Source organism: Ostrinia nubilalis, chromosome 14 (genome assembly GCF_963855985.1).
Source record: "Ostrinia nubilalis chromosome 14, ilOstNubi1.1, whole genome shotgun sequence".
Lineage (NCBI taxonomy): Eukaryota > Metazoa > Arthropoda > Insecta > Lepidoptera > Crambidae > Ostrinia > Ostrinia nubilalis.
In genome coordinates, this window is record NC_087101.1 from 14,208,866 (window position 1) to 14,226,823 (window position 17,958).

Genomic DNA, 17,958 nt, shown 5'->3' on the forward strand with positions numbered 1-17,958 from the left:
CAAACAAGCTGTACTTAACTTCTCGTTGAGATGATTACGGATTTAAGAAAAAAACAAATAATTTTTCATTTTTTTATTTCACATAAATAACATACACACACGGACGTCCCCATTCATTCGATCTCACAAAATATACAATACTAACTAGTAAGTGATATAAATAATAGGTATTCATACCATTCGTATATCACACAGAATTATTTTTACATCAGTCGTTAATTATCGAGAAACTGGCGGATTCATTGTTTCAACACAAATGCATTTAGTTGTGCCAATAACTGAAATTTAACTCAAAAAGTGACTACTGGACGGAATCAATATCTCCTGGATACATTTAATCTTTGTTTGCCTACTTATTAACTTCTAAAATAAGTTAAATAAATAAATAATTTAAATAAATTAATAGAACACTATGCTTGACGCGCTCTTAACCGATGGGATAAGTTTTGAGCACATTCCAATCATTAAGGCACCAATGTAGATTACCATTGTGTACTTAATTTCATTTATGTTTTAAACGAAATTCAGTACGCCGATAGCGTCAATTTTGACTAATCTACTGCTCACTGCAATATTATGTCTCTAATCACTGGAATCAATTGGATGTTTCTGTTGTTTCCAATTAGTTCGGATCTTGATAACATTAAATCGTTTATCACTGCTGCGTTGTTACTGCGTACGATTTGGCGGCGCGGAGAGGGTTAGACCTCGTTGCACTGGAGGTACATTTGGCGGCAGTCCACTCCCGCGCGGCCGCGGCGACCGGCCTCTGAGAACTCCTCGAATGAACCACCCGATTGTCTTTCCAAGACGAAACTGGCAGCGTATCTGTGAAAAAGAGAAAAAGATTGAAATGGGTAAACGCTGACTGGGATTATAAAATTCAAAGTGAGCAAGGCCAAAAATGAGCTTAATTCATTGCAAAAGTAGTCTTTCGTTGAAAAGAACAAGAACTGCTGAAATAGAGAGTCATTAAAGAATTTCAGGAAAAGAAACTATCAGAAGATAGAAGATGAAGGTCACTTACGTTCCAAGTTGACAGAACACGCTCTTGGGTCCGATGTCGGAGGAGCACTCATTGTTGGCATCGCAAACGTATTTCTGGAGGCACTTGTCGTCACTCGTGCCGAAGGATCGCACGTAGGTCTTCAGCATGGCGATACCTGCCAAAGCGGCGTCACTGACAGAGTCCTTGCGACCCATGGACCGGGCGGTCAGAGATCTATGGGAGAACGAGGTCTTCAGGGCATCCAGAAGATTCATTACGATGTTGATGAACTGAAAAAACAAACAGAAGTTCAAAACGTGAACTTATCACTGACAAAACTGAAAAGAAAACGATGTTTTTATTGCAATGAAGAATCAGTTAGACTTAGAAGAATGTTACCTGTTGGTATAGTTAAATGCATTTATGTATTGACTCATTATAAGGAGAAGGAAGGGTAGGTGGCGTACCTCTCCAGCCTGCTTTGCCATGGAGGCGACTTGGTCGGGGTCTTTTGCACCGAGCATCGTCGACAGTACCGCAGCCAATATACCCTGAAGCAAGCGAGAAGCGACACCATATCCATAACCGAATTTTACTATTTACATTCCATAAGACAGGAGTACCTCAAGAAATAAATGGATCTCGACAAGGAAGACTACCGTGAGGTATTCCGGTCGTAAGAACTTATTATTTTTGTCAATTAGGTTTCTATCAACTACCATACGGGGTTTAAAAGTACCTACAGGTGAGGGTCAACTTGCAAGGTGCTTTACACTATCGAAGTGACTGAAACTAAAATTATCTACATTATTGGATGTTAGTAAATCAGTATGGATAAATAAAATATTAATTGCAAAGTAAGAATAATTTATATTTATACAATAAAATCTCTCAACAATTCCTGTTTGAGTGCATTGGTCCTGATAGTCTTGTCATCGTTCATAACATGCTGAGAGGAGAAGGTAACGACGTGTAAGTGTACCTGCATGGGGGAAGAGCCATTGTCGACCTTGTCGATACCATCGCTTGAGGCGCCTCCGCTGAGGAAGGCGGTAAGGATCTTAAGGCCCATGGCAAAGAGGTTAGCCCAGGGGGACGGCGCAACCGAGTCGGTGTCGATGTTGTCACTCTTGTTGGGGCCCGTGCCGCCGGGGTTGAAGATCATTTGCATTATCATGCCTGGAAGAAGAAAGTAAAAATTATGAAAAATCTGAATTTTGGCGCCCAACATGGTGTTTTGGCCTCGAAGGACCTTTTACGACAAACAAAAATAAGAGAATCTCAAGGTTTTTAAAGAAGTCTAAATACAAACTTACCAAGCATGTTAGACCAAGAGAAGCCTCCGTCTGATATGGAGTTGGTCTGGATGTCGTCGAGGTCGTCTAGCGCGACCTTCTTCAGCGCGTTGGGTTTCTCCGCGTACTTGCGCTCCTGGGCAACCTCGTGCTCCTGGACTGGGTACGAGTTGCTGTAGTACTGTGGGTTTTGTGTCCGGACATTGCTGGTTGCCTGGAAACACGAGATTTTCAATTAAACATCAAGAAACCGATTGAATTATCAGATTATTCGGGCCATAAATCTTTTATTATCTTTATTTTTTAATTTTATTACAAGTAACGTCCATTAAACCTACACCTCTTTTTCTTTAAAGCAATTTCAACAAAAACAATCTTAACAAACTGAAGATTTTGTGTTCAAATCTTTACCTTAATAAGTTAAATAAAATATAGAATACGGTGAGTATAAAACAGTACTTGAAAACTTTAGTTACCTGTGATATTAATGGAACTTGTCGCGGGTACGCGATCGTCTGGAGTATCGTCGATGAGCAGATCAGGGCCAATAGCGCCCAACTTGCCGTCTGCGGATGCATCCTGCAACAACCGAATCGGTAAGTAACCTCTAAAAAGCACATAAAGGAGTCGTGATTTTGATTACATAACCTAACGAGCCATGTGCATCCATTATAAAATCGTATTTACTTAAACTAAACGAACTTTCTTTTAATTTAATTGTGCTCTCGCGCACTGGGCGTCGATTAGAAAGTGTTCTGATGAGTGATTCGCGCAAATTGATTGCCTGCGTTTAGAGCAGTCGTGAAAGTGGCCCCTTGAGTCGCTCGTCTTGCATTTTTACGAGGCACAGCGACTAATTAGAGGACGTATGTCACTAACGTATGTAATTGCCGTAGTTATTACGTGTGAGTGTTTACAACAAGGTGTAAGTTCTGTTATTAACATGTACTCGCAGAGCCAAGGCCTGCCTATCCGGTGTGCAAGTGTGCTAGCGGTGTGTCCGACAACTCTCGAATGCAGGTGACCCGGTCTTTCTAACTGTAGTTCGGATGTCACCTCCACCTGTTTAATAAGGCGCTAGTTATATAAATTGACGTAAATTGACCGTTAGTCACGATCACGAATAGCCGTGGACGACTTTCTTCGACCCTTCAAAATGGAACTCAAATTAGGAATACACTTGCGTTTTGTTGAAAATTTATGAAGATGTTGCATCATGTTTAAGTTGGTTGACTGCTAAGAAAGTAAACGCCGTGCAATTTCTCGTCGGACACCATTTGCCATTGAGGTGTTGAGTGGCGCAGGCGCACCGGTCGTTAGCGATAGCGCGTCTGTCCAGATTCTTTCCGGAGAAATTTGTCGTCCCACGGCGAGAACCGTCCTCGCTTATGTTTTATGTATGCTTTGTTTCTTAGCGTTTGCCTACTATATCCGACGCAGTCGTTTCATATAACGGCGTCTATATGGTTTTAGAAATACAATGCTGCATAAACATGTAACGCAGTAACTTTGAACGTACTCAATATTAAGTGGTGAAAGCGGGAAGTAATTTTGCAAATGTATTGCAGAACTTTATGGCAAAATAAATTTAATCATTGAAAAAGGCAATTGACACCATGCCACGTTTTTATAGATAGACCTTATTGATTTGTTAATACTCGTAGTTGTTTAACGTGATGAATTTTCTAGACGCATCTTCTTAAGGGCTTGTTATTGCCGTTAATAGGGTGAAGTGGCATCGACCCCATGACCCAGTGACCTTGAGTCGCGCGGGCGCATGCAATTGAACTTCGCGGTGCAACGAGAAACTAACCTCACTTTCGATTTACACGGATCTTGGTGTCACCGGCCCACTTTATAGTACCACTTTATCATTTTCTTATTTTCTTCTGTTGCTATATTATTTTGGCAAAGATTGTCTCTGTCTGACTGACTAACGATTAATGAGCGATTAGTTGTTTGTCGTTAAAAAGTGAAAACGTTTACTTGTAATTGAATAACAAAATTTTTGATTGATAGAAAAAACACTGAAGATGACGAATTGTTTATACATTTGATCAGTCGCAAGTCGTTTTTGTAGTGGCGTATAATTATATTGTCTAGTAACGCAGAACGACGCAAGGCAACATGGCGGCGGAGAAAGCAGGCGGTCGCGTGCGCCCGCGTCGCCGTGGAAGGTTAACGTTTTTCTAATTTCGGAGCGAGGACTCGGACCTGCTATTACGTTGTGATCAACCTGTCCCTGCTTTCATCGGAAATTCACCGTGGAAAAATGAGAATCGCAGATTTCTCCTGAGACAATTTTCTTCTAGCGACGAGGTTTTCTTAACTCGCGTATGTAACTGAAAGCGAATCGCGCTGTTATTTTGTCATCAGTTGCGATTACGATTATTGATGTGAGAACTGCTTTTGGTTTACGTGGGTAATATGGTTTTGTTAAGTCGGCGGCTATGAAATTATGCCTTCTTTCTGCTGGTAGACTTTGAGTCTTCGTAAAATAGGAACTTCTTATCACACCGCAACATCCTTAACAAACTGGTATGCAACATGAAATGGTCTTTTCCCCATTTTGTTTGCACCACCTGAAAACACCTCTACTTTTCTGAATGCTTCTGTGTCGATAGCCTTTTCTGCTATAACAAGACCACAGACGCATTTTTACCAGTTTCTAGCGATCGTCTATTTGCTACGCTAGATTACACACCCCACGGATTGATGAGTCGCCACGTGGCAGCTTGTATCATATTGTCTAATTAACAATATTGCGATGGTTTGAGATGTTCCTAACAAGCGTTGAGAAAAATAAATTTCATTTCTCCGCGTCGGTTTGTTCCGCGTTTTTTCGGTTGTTTTTTCGCCCACCGGCGACCGGTCCAGCGCGCAGCCCGCTTTCTAAACCGCCGTGCGTGTTGGTACACGGATATGAGCGATTCATACTTATGCAGTCATGATATTCTTCGTACAGACGATTTATCTTTAGAAAACGATATCTTAGGCCAGTAGAATTAAACACAAAAATTGATTAAATCGGAAATAATTCCCACAAAAGATTTTTTTGCTTTAATGGCTTCATTGGTTGCCCATTAAGACTCTCCTAAGTTTTCGACTTCGACGGAGTTGTGCTTAAGTGGTGGGGGCCCCCGAAAGGGGCGTTTTTTCGGTTTTCCGGTTATACTGCGTAAAGGACTTACCCTATCAAAAAGTGGTCTTCATGACGGTTGAAGGGCACTTAATCCTGCATTGAATAAGACCAAATTCATATGTTTTGGACAAACCGTTCTCGCGCTAAAGTTCGGCAAAGTAGAAAATATACGTATAATTAATGACCCTCTCCACGTCCAATGGCTTGTTACCCACGTGCTTCCAAGCCTTGTAAAGGGTCGCCTTAACCAGTGTAACCCTAACAAGGCTCACGAGTTTGATTCGCTTATCATTGTTCGTCCCAGCCGTTCCTTAACTGCGGTTGCTGCACCTCTTCCTGGCACTCTCCTGAACGACTCTGTGTTACCTAATGTGGCTGCCCCTCTTCCTTGTACCCTCCTGTACGATTTCATTGCTTAGTCATATGCCTGGTCCAAGGTTCGACGCCACAAAATCAACTTCGTACGAGTGAAAATAGTTTAATTACTATTTCCCGTGCTTGCAACATTTTTCTTTACTGCTTCGCCTCTATTAGTCGTAGAGTGATTGTATATATCCTATAGCCTTCCTCAATGTATGAGCTATTCAACACAAAAATAATGATTTCAATCAAACTAGTAATTCTTAAGATTAGCGCGTTCAAACAAACAAACAAAAAACTCTTCAGCGTTTTAATATGAACTTGTTGTTGTTGATTTTTGGCGTCGAACCTTAGACTAGGCATACGGCTAGGCAACGTAGTCATGCAGGAGGATACAAGGAAGAGGGGCAGCCACAGTAGGTAACACAGAGTCGTTCAGGTGAGTGCCAGGAAGAGGTGCAGCAACCGCAGTTAAGGAACGGCTGGGACGAACAAGGATAGGCGCATCAAGCTCGTAAGCCTTGATAGGGTTACACTGGTTGAGGTGGCCCTTTTCAAGACTTGGAAGCCTGTGGGTAACAAACCATTGGACGTGAAGAGGGTCATTAATTATACGTATATTTTCTACTTTGCCGAACTTTAGCGCGAGAACGGTTTGGCCAAAACATATGAATTTGGTCTTATTCAATGCAGGATTAAGTGCCCTTCAACCGTCATGAAGACCACTTTTTGATAGGGTAAGTCCTTTACGCGATATAACCGGAAAACCGAAAAAATGCCCCTTTCGGGGGCCCCCACCACTTAAGCACAACTCCGTCGAAGTCGAAAACTTAGGAGAGTCTTAATGGGCAACCAATGAAGGCATTAAAACAATAAAATCTTTTGTAGGAATTATTTCCGATTTAAAAGCTAATTCTACTGGACTAATCTAGTGATTCATATTGAAATTGGAACAATGTGTCGAGAAGCCACTAGCAAAATAACCGATTAGCATCCATTTTATCTTTCTGATGATCCATTTTTGAACACAGCACCACCAGCATTTATTCGGCTGGTCAGCCAGCAGCCTAATTATAAAAGGAAGACGGTTCTTAAAATGATTTCCATAATCGAAGTGGTGTTTCTATAAAGAATGCATGTCATATCCGTAGTGAACTGGTGACTTCGCGTGCATTTTTTCAAAGTTTCAAAATTATGCAATGGTGCTACTCGATCATCTAAACAAAATTCCTTCAAATCTATTGTAAATACAATACTAATATACGAGTTAAAGATGTTTGTAAGCAAATAGCTCTACTAGGTACTTAGACGATGAGAGCTTGTGAACTAGATCAAAGTAGTTTCCGAGGAAATAGCCATGATTTAATTACACGGTTTTATTTTCTGAGTTTATGGTAAAACCGTAACGAAAAACTATAATTATGATAGAACTAGAGCATGTTCAAATATAACTCGTGCTTTTCAAGTCGATATTGAATATAAACAGAAACTATCTACATAACTGTTACCAGATAAGATACTCAAGTCGTTAGTAATTTCAACTGGTAATCATAAAATTCAATTCGCGGCTCTACCTATCAATAACGCTATCGGATGCGTGCGCGCAGCTTCACCGTTACGCGTCCGAAGTGGACCGATCACACAGTCGTCCGCGTAAACTATAACTATCTAACGCAAACTATACACCTTATTGCAATGCCTGAAGAACTGCATCTTTGCGTGCTATAACACTATTTCTTTGCCGATAAGTATACGGTACGTTTGATGCATTCGCAGGTGCCCACGTTAGCAGCATTAAATTATTCACCGCAACCATTGTTCTAATGTCAAACGATCAAGTTAACCGCGCTCTATATATGGTGCTTTTAAGGTTTCACCTCGAGAAGAAATCGAGTCATTTGACGGCAATTTTATGCCATGTATTGTTTAAATGATGTGTGATTTTATAATGGTTTTTATTGAAATTAGTCGCGGTCTCTGTGGCCATGACGAATTCATTCGCTGAGCCTTTTAAACATTAGATAAGCTGCAACATGCACACAACCTGAATGCTAAATAACGTGAAAAATATTTATGACGCCCCGCCTTTTAACAATTTTGCAAATTGTAATTACATCACTGTGAGAGTTGTTGAATAAACTATTACACCGGTTTACGTAAAGCTATGCAAGTTCATTGGCTGAAGCTTAATGTTGGTGTAGGTCTTGTTCAGTTGAAATTGATGCCGCAGCTAATCTATTCTGTGGTCGAACTTTGAATTGTGCTTCAAGCGGCTTACTAAAAGTGTTTTCAGACTCCTGCTCGAAGTCGGCTTTTGCCTTGGCTTCTTTTTGTACTCCTCCTCCGATTTGTATCTCTCCCATATCAATCGTCCGAATATGAGGTCTTCCTCGTCACTTTCTCGCCGACTAATGACTCTACATTCCTCCGGCATAAAAAGACCGAGGCGCGTAATGAACGCCCGCAGGTCGTAATTTATTCGTAAAGCATTTTGGACAGCTTAACAGCTTTGAACATTTTATTGAATGGGATTCTGCTTACGAAAGTTCGTCTTGATAGGTAATGTTAATTGGATACTAATTGGTAATATTGTTGTGGTTACTATATTTTTTATTCTAATCGAGAGGTGTTGCGTAGTTCGATTCTATCTGTCACAAATATTATCCACCTTACTATCATCCTTCTGCTGTCTTTGTAACTCTCCTCAATGCACACAATCACTCTTTCTACGTGGTTAGCTTGGAACTCCACATAAAGACATTCAAGGATGATATATCTTATCTTGCAATTTTGTTCTGGACATCAATCACTTGATGCCTTGGTGTGAGCGTGGCCTAAAGATTTGGTTACCCAACGTGACGTGCCTCTCCCCAACTTTCACTTGGTTTTCGGACACGCGAGCGTCGGCCGGTGACATTCGCCTTCGTGGTCTCTTGCGACCGTTTCCGATCGTAAAAACGTGTGAATGGTAAGTAGGTGCGATTCTTTTGAATGTTTGTACCTGCTAGATCTTATGGCAGGTTGATATGTAACACGTTCTGTAACTTGGAAGAAAATGGGATGATGATGAGCTTCTGTAGAAAAGGTAAAATAGTTTTCGGTTAGCATCTGGCGCGTGTCTTTTCTATGTTTTCAGTCTCGTTATAAACTCTTCTTTAGTTATGAGGAGTACCTATCTAATGAGCAAAACCACGATGAGAATTACTTACTGATTGATAAACATCGTGTATGTATTCTAAATGAAATTTAATGTTTATACTCCCTGTTCTGATGAGCTTGTCAACGTGTCCTTCGTATATCTAATAATGATTTATCAATTAAAATTTTATGATGTTCACGTTCAAACGATTGATGGTTAATATGTGGTATATTATCACTTCGCGGAGAGAGCAAAATAGAGTCACAACAAGTTGTCGAAGCGCTTGATTTCTGGATCACTGGCCGTTGCAACGATAACTTAGAAGGTTGTAATTATTTTTTGACATTTATTGCAGTATTAAAATGCTTTCCCGCGTTAAAAATGTTTGAAAAACGTATTACGTCGTTCCTCCGAGACGTCGCGCAGGCGCGCTAGAAACCACTCGCACGCAAGACCATTGACCATTCCACAGCTTTCCCGCCACTTTCGTCGCCGTTTCCAGACTTTTAATTACCGAACTTGTCTCGTCGTCATAACTTGAGCTACTGGAATAAATAAAAAGCCAACTCGTTTCTTGTTGGGTTAAGAAGGCGCTAAGTTGAGATCGCAATTGCTCGCCAAAGTGAAACGGCGGCCGCGTTTGGAGATACTGTTGTTTTCCTCTTATCAACTTTACAATATAGATTGGTATTTTAACTTCAGCAGATTACCTATTAAAACTGAAACTACATTTCGATCAAAAGTTGTAAGTGATTAATTATTTTAGTGTCGAAATGATCAGTCAGCTTTATGAAGTATTAAAGTTAATAAATATAACGAGTCACATTTCTCTAAATCGTTTTTATTTTGTCTTGGAGTGCAGTTAGCAACAAATGTCATGAATGATGTTTGTATGGTCTGGAATCTTGATGCAATATTGATTTACCACGTTTCACATCTATACGGTCTTCCAATGCTTTGTTACGTTACATCGTTTTCACGCTGAGTTTAATCCCCATCTTTCATATATCTGAAGATGCCGGCTACCATTATACGGTCTGTGACACGTGGTTGAATGGTGTCTCGAGATCAAATCAATGGAGATCAAAACACTGATATGTAAGAACGTGCTTTCTAATCCGCGATCAGATAACTTTATTGAAGTCAGGTTACAGCAGGTGTGACTTTAAGATTATGTTATAAATTCTCGTTCATTCTTCGCGGCTTTCCTCTATTGCTACAGAAAATGCCTTCTTAATACTAACAAATACGGATTTCAGTGTCTTATCTCACTTGCAAATCGAGAATCGCGCATTGTTCACCTACATTGCTAAGCGAATCTACATAAACTGATCGAAACGCTTCTAAACTGTTCATGAATGCTGACCAAGCCAGATATTATTCAAGGAATGTTTTTAGGTCTAACTAAAACAAATTCAAATTCTTTATTAGTATGTAGGCCATTTTCAGGGCACTTATACAGAGAGACAGTAATTGAGGTTGTTTTCGAGTAAACCTTAAAATTAAATGCTTGAAAACTAAATCAAAAGTAAGTAGCGACGAGCAATTTGGACCGAAACATTGAAACCGGATTTGGTGAATGAGTAGGGCTAACAGGTCACTCAACCACGGGAGCTGGGATCATGCATTTATAATTACGTGAAAGTAAAACTGATTTTGGTACGTAAATTATGACTTCAACATCGACGTCTACATCATTGTGGACTATTGTTTATGTATATGTTACGTTATTACTACAGTAAGGACCGATTTTTAAAGTACGCCTAAAAGATGCTCTATCTATTTGAGAACTTGAATCAATCAATAGGTAACTAATGCAATGAGGACCATGTATTTGGACGTAGTCGTCTCACGTTGATACGCTTGGCTGGGTTAGGATGGGTTATAATTTGAACTGGAAGAACAAGGTGTGTTTTAAGTAACCGTCATTATTAGAACCAAATTACACTTATAAGCTCTTTAATACCCTGTTTCACAGGATATCTTTTGAATATTCATATTCACTACGTAATGCTACAGAAGAAGATTAAGAACGAATACTGGCTAAAATAAAGTTATGTCAAATGCAAAAGTGGGTGATGAATCATTTCTGTGACAGACCGAAATCTGCAATGAATTGTAACTTAAATCATCCGTTCTCATGGAAATTAAGATGTTTATTAATATTAATTTACTCGGTCTCGGTTTGATTCCCCGAAGCCTTTTCACGGACTGAGAGGCGAACTCGACCGACGCGCTCCATTTGCAGATCGGAACAATTAACTAGAGCCGCAATTTGCGGCCGATTACAGTTACACCGGGCGGCGTGTTTACTCGTGATTTAAAATAATTAGTTATTATAAGGGTTCATTAAATATATCTAATTGCATTTATAATAGTAAACATGTTTTTTTCACTTGAACAATCATTGCTCGAGGTGGGGTGAATTCACGAAGAGAGAGATGGTAAGAGCGCGATAAGCGAGAGGTAGCAAGTTAAGTCTTGCGTTTTGTTTTATAAAATTTGTAGATATTAAAATTTTCTCGTTCTCGAGGAAGCAGATTCATTGAAAATTTTCACGGATTTTCCGTCATCTTGAATTCTAGGATATTAAATAAGAGTACCTAGAGTGTTTGTATTGGGGGTTTGCGTGATAACTTACTGATACTTCGTTAATTTTTCAAATTGATTATATTGAAACTTACAATCGTTTACTTCTTTTTTAGTAACTACACTTTTCTAAATTAATTAGGTAAGTATTATCTTCTTCATGACATTTCTGATGTCAAAAACTAAACCCAGTCTCTTCAGTCCTTCTCTTGAATATAATTCATTCATCAATGAACGCCAAAACTATTCTAAAGTTCGATGGCAGTTTTATTTCTTGACGCTCTACCGATAGTCCCGTATCGCAGAGATCCAGCTTCATACGCGTCGAACAGCGGCTCTAATTATTTTTACGATGTAAGGTGTTCACTTTATCGTCCAATAGTCCAATAAGATTAAGCCGTTTCAACACTGAGAACCATTTCTCTTACTCTTATCACCGCTTTGAGAAGCGCGGCATATGTAAAGCTGCTCCAGCATCAACATGAGAATTTAAAGTAAGCCCTGCTTTTACGTGACTATAAACAGTCAAAATAATAACTGCCAAATACAGGGAAATTTTAAGTTTCAAATTCAAAAGAGATTAACAACATCGTGTTAAAACATTATACAACAGTTCGTAGCCGTGCCTAATTCAGGGTCCAGTATAACGAATACTTCACTTTAGAAAGTGAAGGTTCATATTTACATGACTGAAGCGACGCAAATTATACCTTTTCTTTAGTTCATCGCAGAAGCTATTCATTGAACCGTATTGTAACCGCAGCAAGAGTGAAAATTGGTATTTTTACGTTTGTAGTAAAAGAAAATTAGTCATTCAGAAAAGTTTTCGAGTTACTTACGTGGCTTTTGTTTTGAATTTACACAGTGCTTTGTTGGGATTGTGTAATGTGTAAAATTTTTAATAGCGAAGCAGTTAGACACGAGTTTAAAAGTCTTCTTAAGTTTTAATGGGCATTGTCGGGTAATTTGTTAAATAATTTGCACAGGTGTTACTGAACTTCCGAAAAGAAGCACATTTTCATTAGAATGCTGAAAAAAATATTAATCTTAACACAAAAATAGCAACTTGTCAATTCTTCATAGCTAAGGGTCAACGTGGAACTTAACCTCTAAAATTTGCTGTTGAAAATTTCACTGACGATAAATATTTTATGCCAATCACATTATTTTCACACAATATTCTATTCTTCGTATTAAAATATTTTTTGTGATTTTTCGGTTCCAAAACGTTAAATCCAAAAACAATATTTTACTTGCTTTGGTGGTAAAAGATATGTTGTTTTTTTTTTATATGGTAATAAAAAGGAAAATCTAACAGCCACAAAAACTTTTAATTCGAAATTGAAATTCATTCAATAATGTTTCACACATAAAATTCACAAAAAATGTTGAAGTCGGTTAAAAAGTAAAAAAGGAAAATGCACTGAAACAAAATTTTCTTGCGCCACATTTTCTCACTTTTCTTCGAATTAGTTTTATTTCAACTGTCCATTTCAACTCCAGCTTTCGAAAAGCTATTTCAAAAATTTAAACACTCCACCACTGCTTTGAAAAATCACCACATTTTTTTAATAAAAAAAAAATAATCAACACATTTTTACCACCAAAAATCACTAGCAAGTTATCACACAAAATGTCCTTTATCCTTTGACCTCGCACGCACTTATCCTAAAACTCACCTTTATCTGCTTGCAATATCACTATCTCACAACACTTGAGCTCACGGTGAAAGTGCGTGGTGCTTGTCTGAGCGTGCGACTTGCAATGGATTTTATGCCTTGAACTTCACTTATATATATGGTGACCTAGTTACGGCGGCTAACTGTGCGTCCGTGCGCCCGCGCATCCCGTTGTCCCGACCAAGGACGCCTGGGAGGACGCGGGTTCAATGCTCCTTGAGGACAAATAGAGGAGAAGCTTGGAAAAAAAGCTTTGAATTAGTTTGATTAGAAGATTTTAGCTGCTCTATCAGTAAAAGAGATTTAATTATTTAAAATAATCCAAATTACGTATCTAATGTGGATATTATACTCGTATTTTAGTGCAAGACTTCTATTAGTGTGTTAATTAACCGAGAATCATCAATATTATGTACCTTATTTAATATTAACTTCAACTAATAAGTTCCTTTAATTACATGTTTATTGTTTTAAATCAGGTGTTTCTAATTGAACTCTATATCATTAGATTTGTAAATAAAAATACCTACATCTTAAGATTCCAGATAATTATAACCTGATTCCAGAACAACAAACTTAAGTTTGTCACTATTTCTAAATTCAGCTTTAAAAACAACAATTGACTCATTCAACAACCATGTAGAGATAATAGTACTACAAATATCGTCGATAAAGCGATTGACACCTCAATTTATTTCTAATGCCCCTACGACCTCACACCCTGAAGATGTTATCCCATCTGATAAGATCTCAGAAAGCGCTTCAAGCACATCTTTAGAACCTTTATTAATGCCCACTTTAGATTAATCAATAGAGATAAGCTTCCAACCTCTTCCAACACAAATGTGTTTGGTCGGTAGACAAGTAAAAAGAATTATTCAATTAGTAAGCTTAATTGATGTAACCTTATATTATTCTGTTATTTATTTATAGTTTGGTTTATGAGAAACTTATTATTACGCGGCCACGCAAATGTGTATTTAAAACAAAAGATAATTACTAAATTCCTACGGATCCTTAATAATGTTTTTGTAGAGTTAATTCCGTAATTCAATGGTTTTTTATACTGATTTTATATTTTATACGTTATCTAATTGAAATGCTTTCATTATGGAATTCAGTACCTACTACGACCTTTATTAAACGAATCAAAAATTATATTTCGCAAAAACCGAATTAAAAACAACAACTGCTCTACCGATATCCTTTATAGCGTCTTTATGAAAGAAGAGTCCCTATAATTCACTCTTCTTGGAGTTGGAACATCTTAGTAAAGAACTCCACACATCGGCCAGTTATCTTCTACTATATAAAAATAAGTCGGGTTTTCCTTCCTGACGCTATAACTCCAGAACGCACGAACCGATTTCCACGGTTTTGCATTCGTTGGAAAGGTCTCGGGCTCCGTGAGGTTTATAGCAAAGAAAATTCAGGAAAATTTAACAAACGAAATTCCACGCGGGCGAAACCGCGGCCGGAAAGCTAGTTTAGTATAATTATTAGTACGGACAAGTGTTATAATTGCGTTGTATTTGTTACAGGTAGCGGCGTGAGCAGATGCAGGTGAGTTGACCGTTACCTATCTCGTTCGGACAGCGATGGTAATAAGGTTCCGTATCGCTTAGCAAATGTATTCCTAGATCAGCTACCAACTTGTCAGAGAGACCCCGTGTGGTTAACAAAACTCTTACAGCTTTTAAACAAACTACGTAAAAGGATTTTTTAACGATGCATAACAGCTAATTGAATGGCGCCGCATGATAGAGAAAACTGACCCTGCGTAAAGGAAATGGGAGATGGCAAAGAAGAACATACCTGAAAGTCTTTTTCTAAATGTACAAACAGGCCAATTCAATAATAACAATATCAGTAAAGCTTTACAATTACCTAAAAAATCGTTATCAAAATTATTTCATCCCTTTATGAAAGTCTACTAGTAGTGATTTTTTTTTATAATTGAATAACAAAAAACGAAAAATAAATTATAAAGCAAAATTCAGACAACCTTCATCGTGAGACGTACATTAGTAGACCAATTTAATGCGCAGAATATTTTAATTACAATCATATTGGCATTCATTGTATTTATTCATTAGACAGTTTTCCAATTAGCTATGGACGATTTATATTTGTTTTTCTGCAGGCTTGTTACAGTTATTTCAGCTGATATCTATTCTGACGTCACTCCCGTATATCCTTGCAAATTCCTTTAGAAGAATGCGATTATCTTGCTTTTCAATAACAATCGCCTGCATGCTTTTAATTAACGGTGTTTTAATAAATTAGTGCAAATTAGAAAGTCTAACACATTTTTATGATGATTTTTGAATGAATTTATTGATATTCGAGTTCATTACTTATCGTTATTATGAATTTATGATTTGTTAGTTAATTTATTGCATATCGTCGACACCATCATGTGGAACGGAGTAGATTTTCAATATTTCTTATTTTCAATTCATATTTCCTTTTACCTACCATACATCACTCTTTTTACTATTATGCTGGTTATCATACATTTGCGTCTGTTAACCGTTTTGTTCTGCTTCTCTTTTTAATGCCAGATGTTTCTTCGCCAGAGTACAAATGTATCTTTCTTATAATATGTTACTTTACGACCCTTGTTATTGTAATAAGGGGAGATTTTTTTTATTTCAAGCCCTTGGGTACTTAAAATACACCCTATTAACAATTCTAACATTGATTGCATGCTCCTAAACGTACTCGTACAATAAACAACGTTTGACAAATATTCAAACAATGAAGAAAGCGTTTTAGCTTTTCGCTAATGCACAGTAATTGCTGTAGCTCTTGTGTGGTCATTATGTAGTCTGTTCTGTCCTCTTTCTCATGGATTCAATAAAAAGCATGCTTTATTAGTTAAATGGAAAAGTGCACAGCCCTCGTGGAAACCAAGCATTTAGCCCGTGCTATAGAACACGCTATAAAGCCATGAATTCTCAACCTTTTGTCAATAAATATTATATGAAATAGCCGAAGATGATTTCAGTGGTTTGAAAGAGGACGACAAGTCCAGCCATTGGCAATTTGGCAGAATAACATTATTCAAATACGCTTGAAGGTCTAGCGAATTCTGAGCACAGTAGATATATGAGCTATTTATTTACTGTGTTCTGAGTTTAAATGAACAATATTCATCATTCCACCTTATATTTTTTTTACTTTTTATGTATTGAAAAATAATACTTTGCACCGCTTACTCAGAATTTCTGTTTTGCCTAAGGTTACCTGTAAGAGAATGCCACTCATGGCATTAAGTTCGCCTTTTTGTACAGTTTTATGTGTATGTGTGTGTTTGGAGCTTCTGAGTGATCACGATCAGACTCTTCAATACAGGGTGTATTGATAACACAGGCCTGCAAAAAAATTTTTTTTTTTTGGTGCAGCTCTTTTTGCTTATACGGTCGATAAAATGGGTAATGGAGAATATATTCACATACTTCATTTCATCTCATCAGCTCTAGTTTGTCGACTACCCTCATTTTAATTTTTTTCCCGCCTTGTTAGCAAATAGTAATTATTACATTAATATCGATAAACTTTATGTTACTATTTTAATATGGCTAGTACTGCCAGATGTTGTGTTAACGATCCTGATTAATTTTGATAAGTTTGTGGTGAATACTACTGAAAGATCAGCGTCAAACCATTAAAAACACGGTAAATCGTTTGTATTTTGCTCACTTTAGTATTTAAATTCGGCACAAAAATTAAGTGTAACTGCTTCATATTGTATGTAAAATATGCGTTGAACATCTGCGACGATGGGAGAAAGGCACACGTAAGTTTTTGAAGCTTGGAGTGCCTATGATATGGCAAAAATAGTCAATTTTTGCAGTTAATTTCACAGAATTTTCGTGGTTTAAGTACTAAAAGAAGGTGGTTTTGATGGACTTCAAATGAGTCTATTAATAAAAGACACCACTAAATTTGCGATTTGTATGAATTATGTGGAACGGCTTGCATGGATATCTTTTGTACCAGTTCTACAAAATTTCCTCGGACAACATAAGGCTGACAACTATGTAGAGTAGTATAGGATGTGCTAGTTCAATTCAAAGATTTAGGCTGTTATATGGGTATAAAATTAAACTATCTCAACAGTAACCCAGATCCACTCCAACAAAATTTAGGAGAACTAAGCGAAGAACAAGAAAAACGTTTTCACCAAGATATAAAAACAATGGAGAGTAGATACCAAGGAAGATGGGACACTTATATGATGGTCGACTACTGTTGGGAATCATGCGAGATTGCCCAAGTAAGTTTCATTCGAAAAAATCACTCAAAAGACAATTTCTTGATGTTTAATGCTAATAAAAATTAATATTAATTGTGAAAATTGTTTTTCACTTATCTCGGGGACTAGAGCTGATAGAGAAAAACTGATTACATTTTGGATATCACCATGCCATGTAAGACATACTTAAAATCAGGTCTTAAATCCCCGGCACCAAAATGGCTGTAGGCCAGTGTAATAATTATATTACTACTATTGATAATTAGTCATTGACGTAGCAATACTTTCATAGATCGCTTTACGCATAAATTGAGGCAAAATATTTGACCATAGCCCGTTCCAGAACGAATTAGTTCTGCCCCATGGTCTCCGTAAAAATAATAAAGTAGACTATTTGGGAAGCTAATACTTTAGTTATGGCACTTCTCACGACACTAATTGTTCTGTCGTCGCTTGTACTGCTTTAGGGGCAATTGCCGACTATAAGTGTGTTAATTAGCGTACG

At 37.8% G+C, this 17,958-nt stretch overlaps 1 protein-coding gene across 2 annotated transcripts; it reads right to left on the minus strand.

Annotated features, from left to right (window-relative positions):
* Window positions 1-58: 58 nt before the first annotated feature.
* On the minus strand, window positions 59-13,286 carry LOC135078210 (uncharacterized). 2 transcript variants are annotated; one of them, XM_063972795.1, is made up of 7 exons: window positions 13,193-13,286; window positions 2,760-2,862; window positions 2,305-2,497; window positions 1,971-2,167; window positions 1,456-1,539; window positions 1,028-1,278; window positions 59-828 (listed from the first exon to the last, which is right to left on the minus strand). In XM_063972795.1, exons 2-7 carry the CDS (start codon window positions 2,859-2,861, stop codon window positions 702-704), a joined length of 954 nt encoding a protein of 317 aa, XP_063828865.1. In that variant the 5' UTR covers window position 2,862; window positions 13,193-13,286; the 3' UTR covers window positions 59-701. The 2 variants fall into 2 exon arrangements, with proteins under 2 accessions (XP_063828865.1, XP_063828866.1); XM_063972796.1 differs by lacking the exon at window positions 1,456-1,539.
* Window positions 13,287-17,958: the final 4,672 nt, after the last annotated feature.

What these genes read in the sequence shown, in the direction of transcription:
- LOC135078210 (XM_063972795.1), bottom strand. Translation starts at nt 2,861, where the DNA reads ATGCATCCGCAGACGGCAAGTTGGGCGCTATTGGCCCTGATCTGCTCA. An exon ending in AAGTTCCATTAATATCACAG is followed by an intron (nt 2,498 to 2,759) that starts GTAACTAAAGTT and finishes TCGTGTTTCCAG; the next exon opens with GCAACCAGCAATGTCCGGAC. An exon ending in GTGTTCTGTCAACTTGGAAC is followed by an intron (nt 829 to 1,027) that starts GTAAGTGACCTT and finishes TCTTTTTCACAG; the next exon opens with ATACGCTGCCAGTTTCGTCT.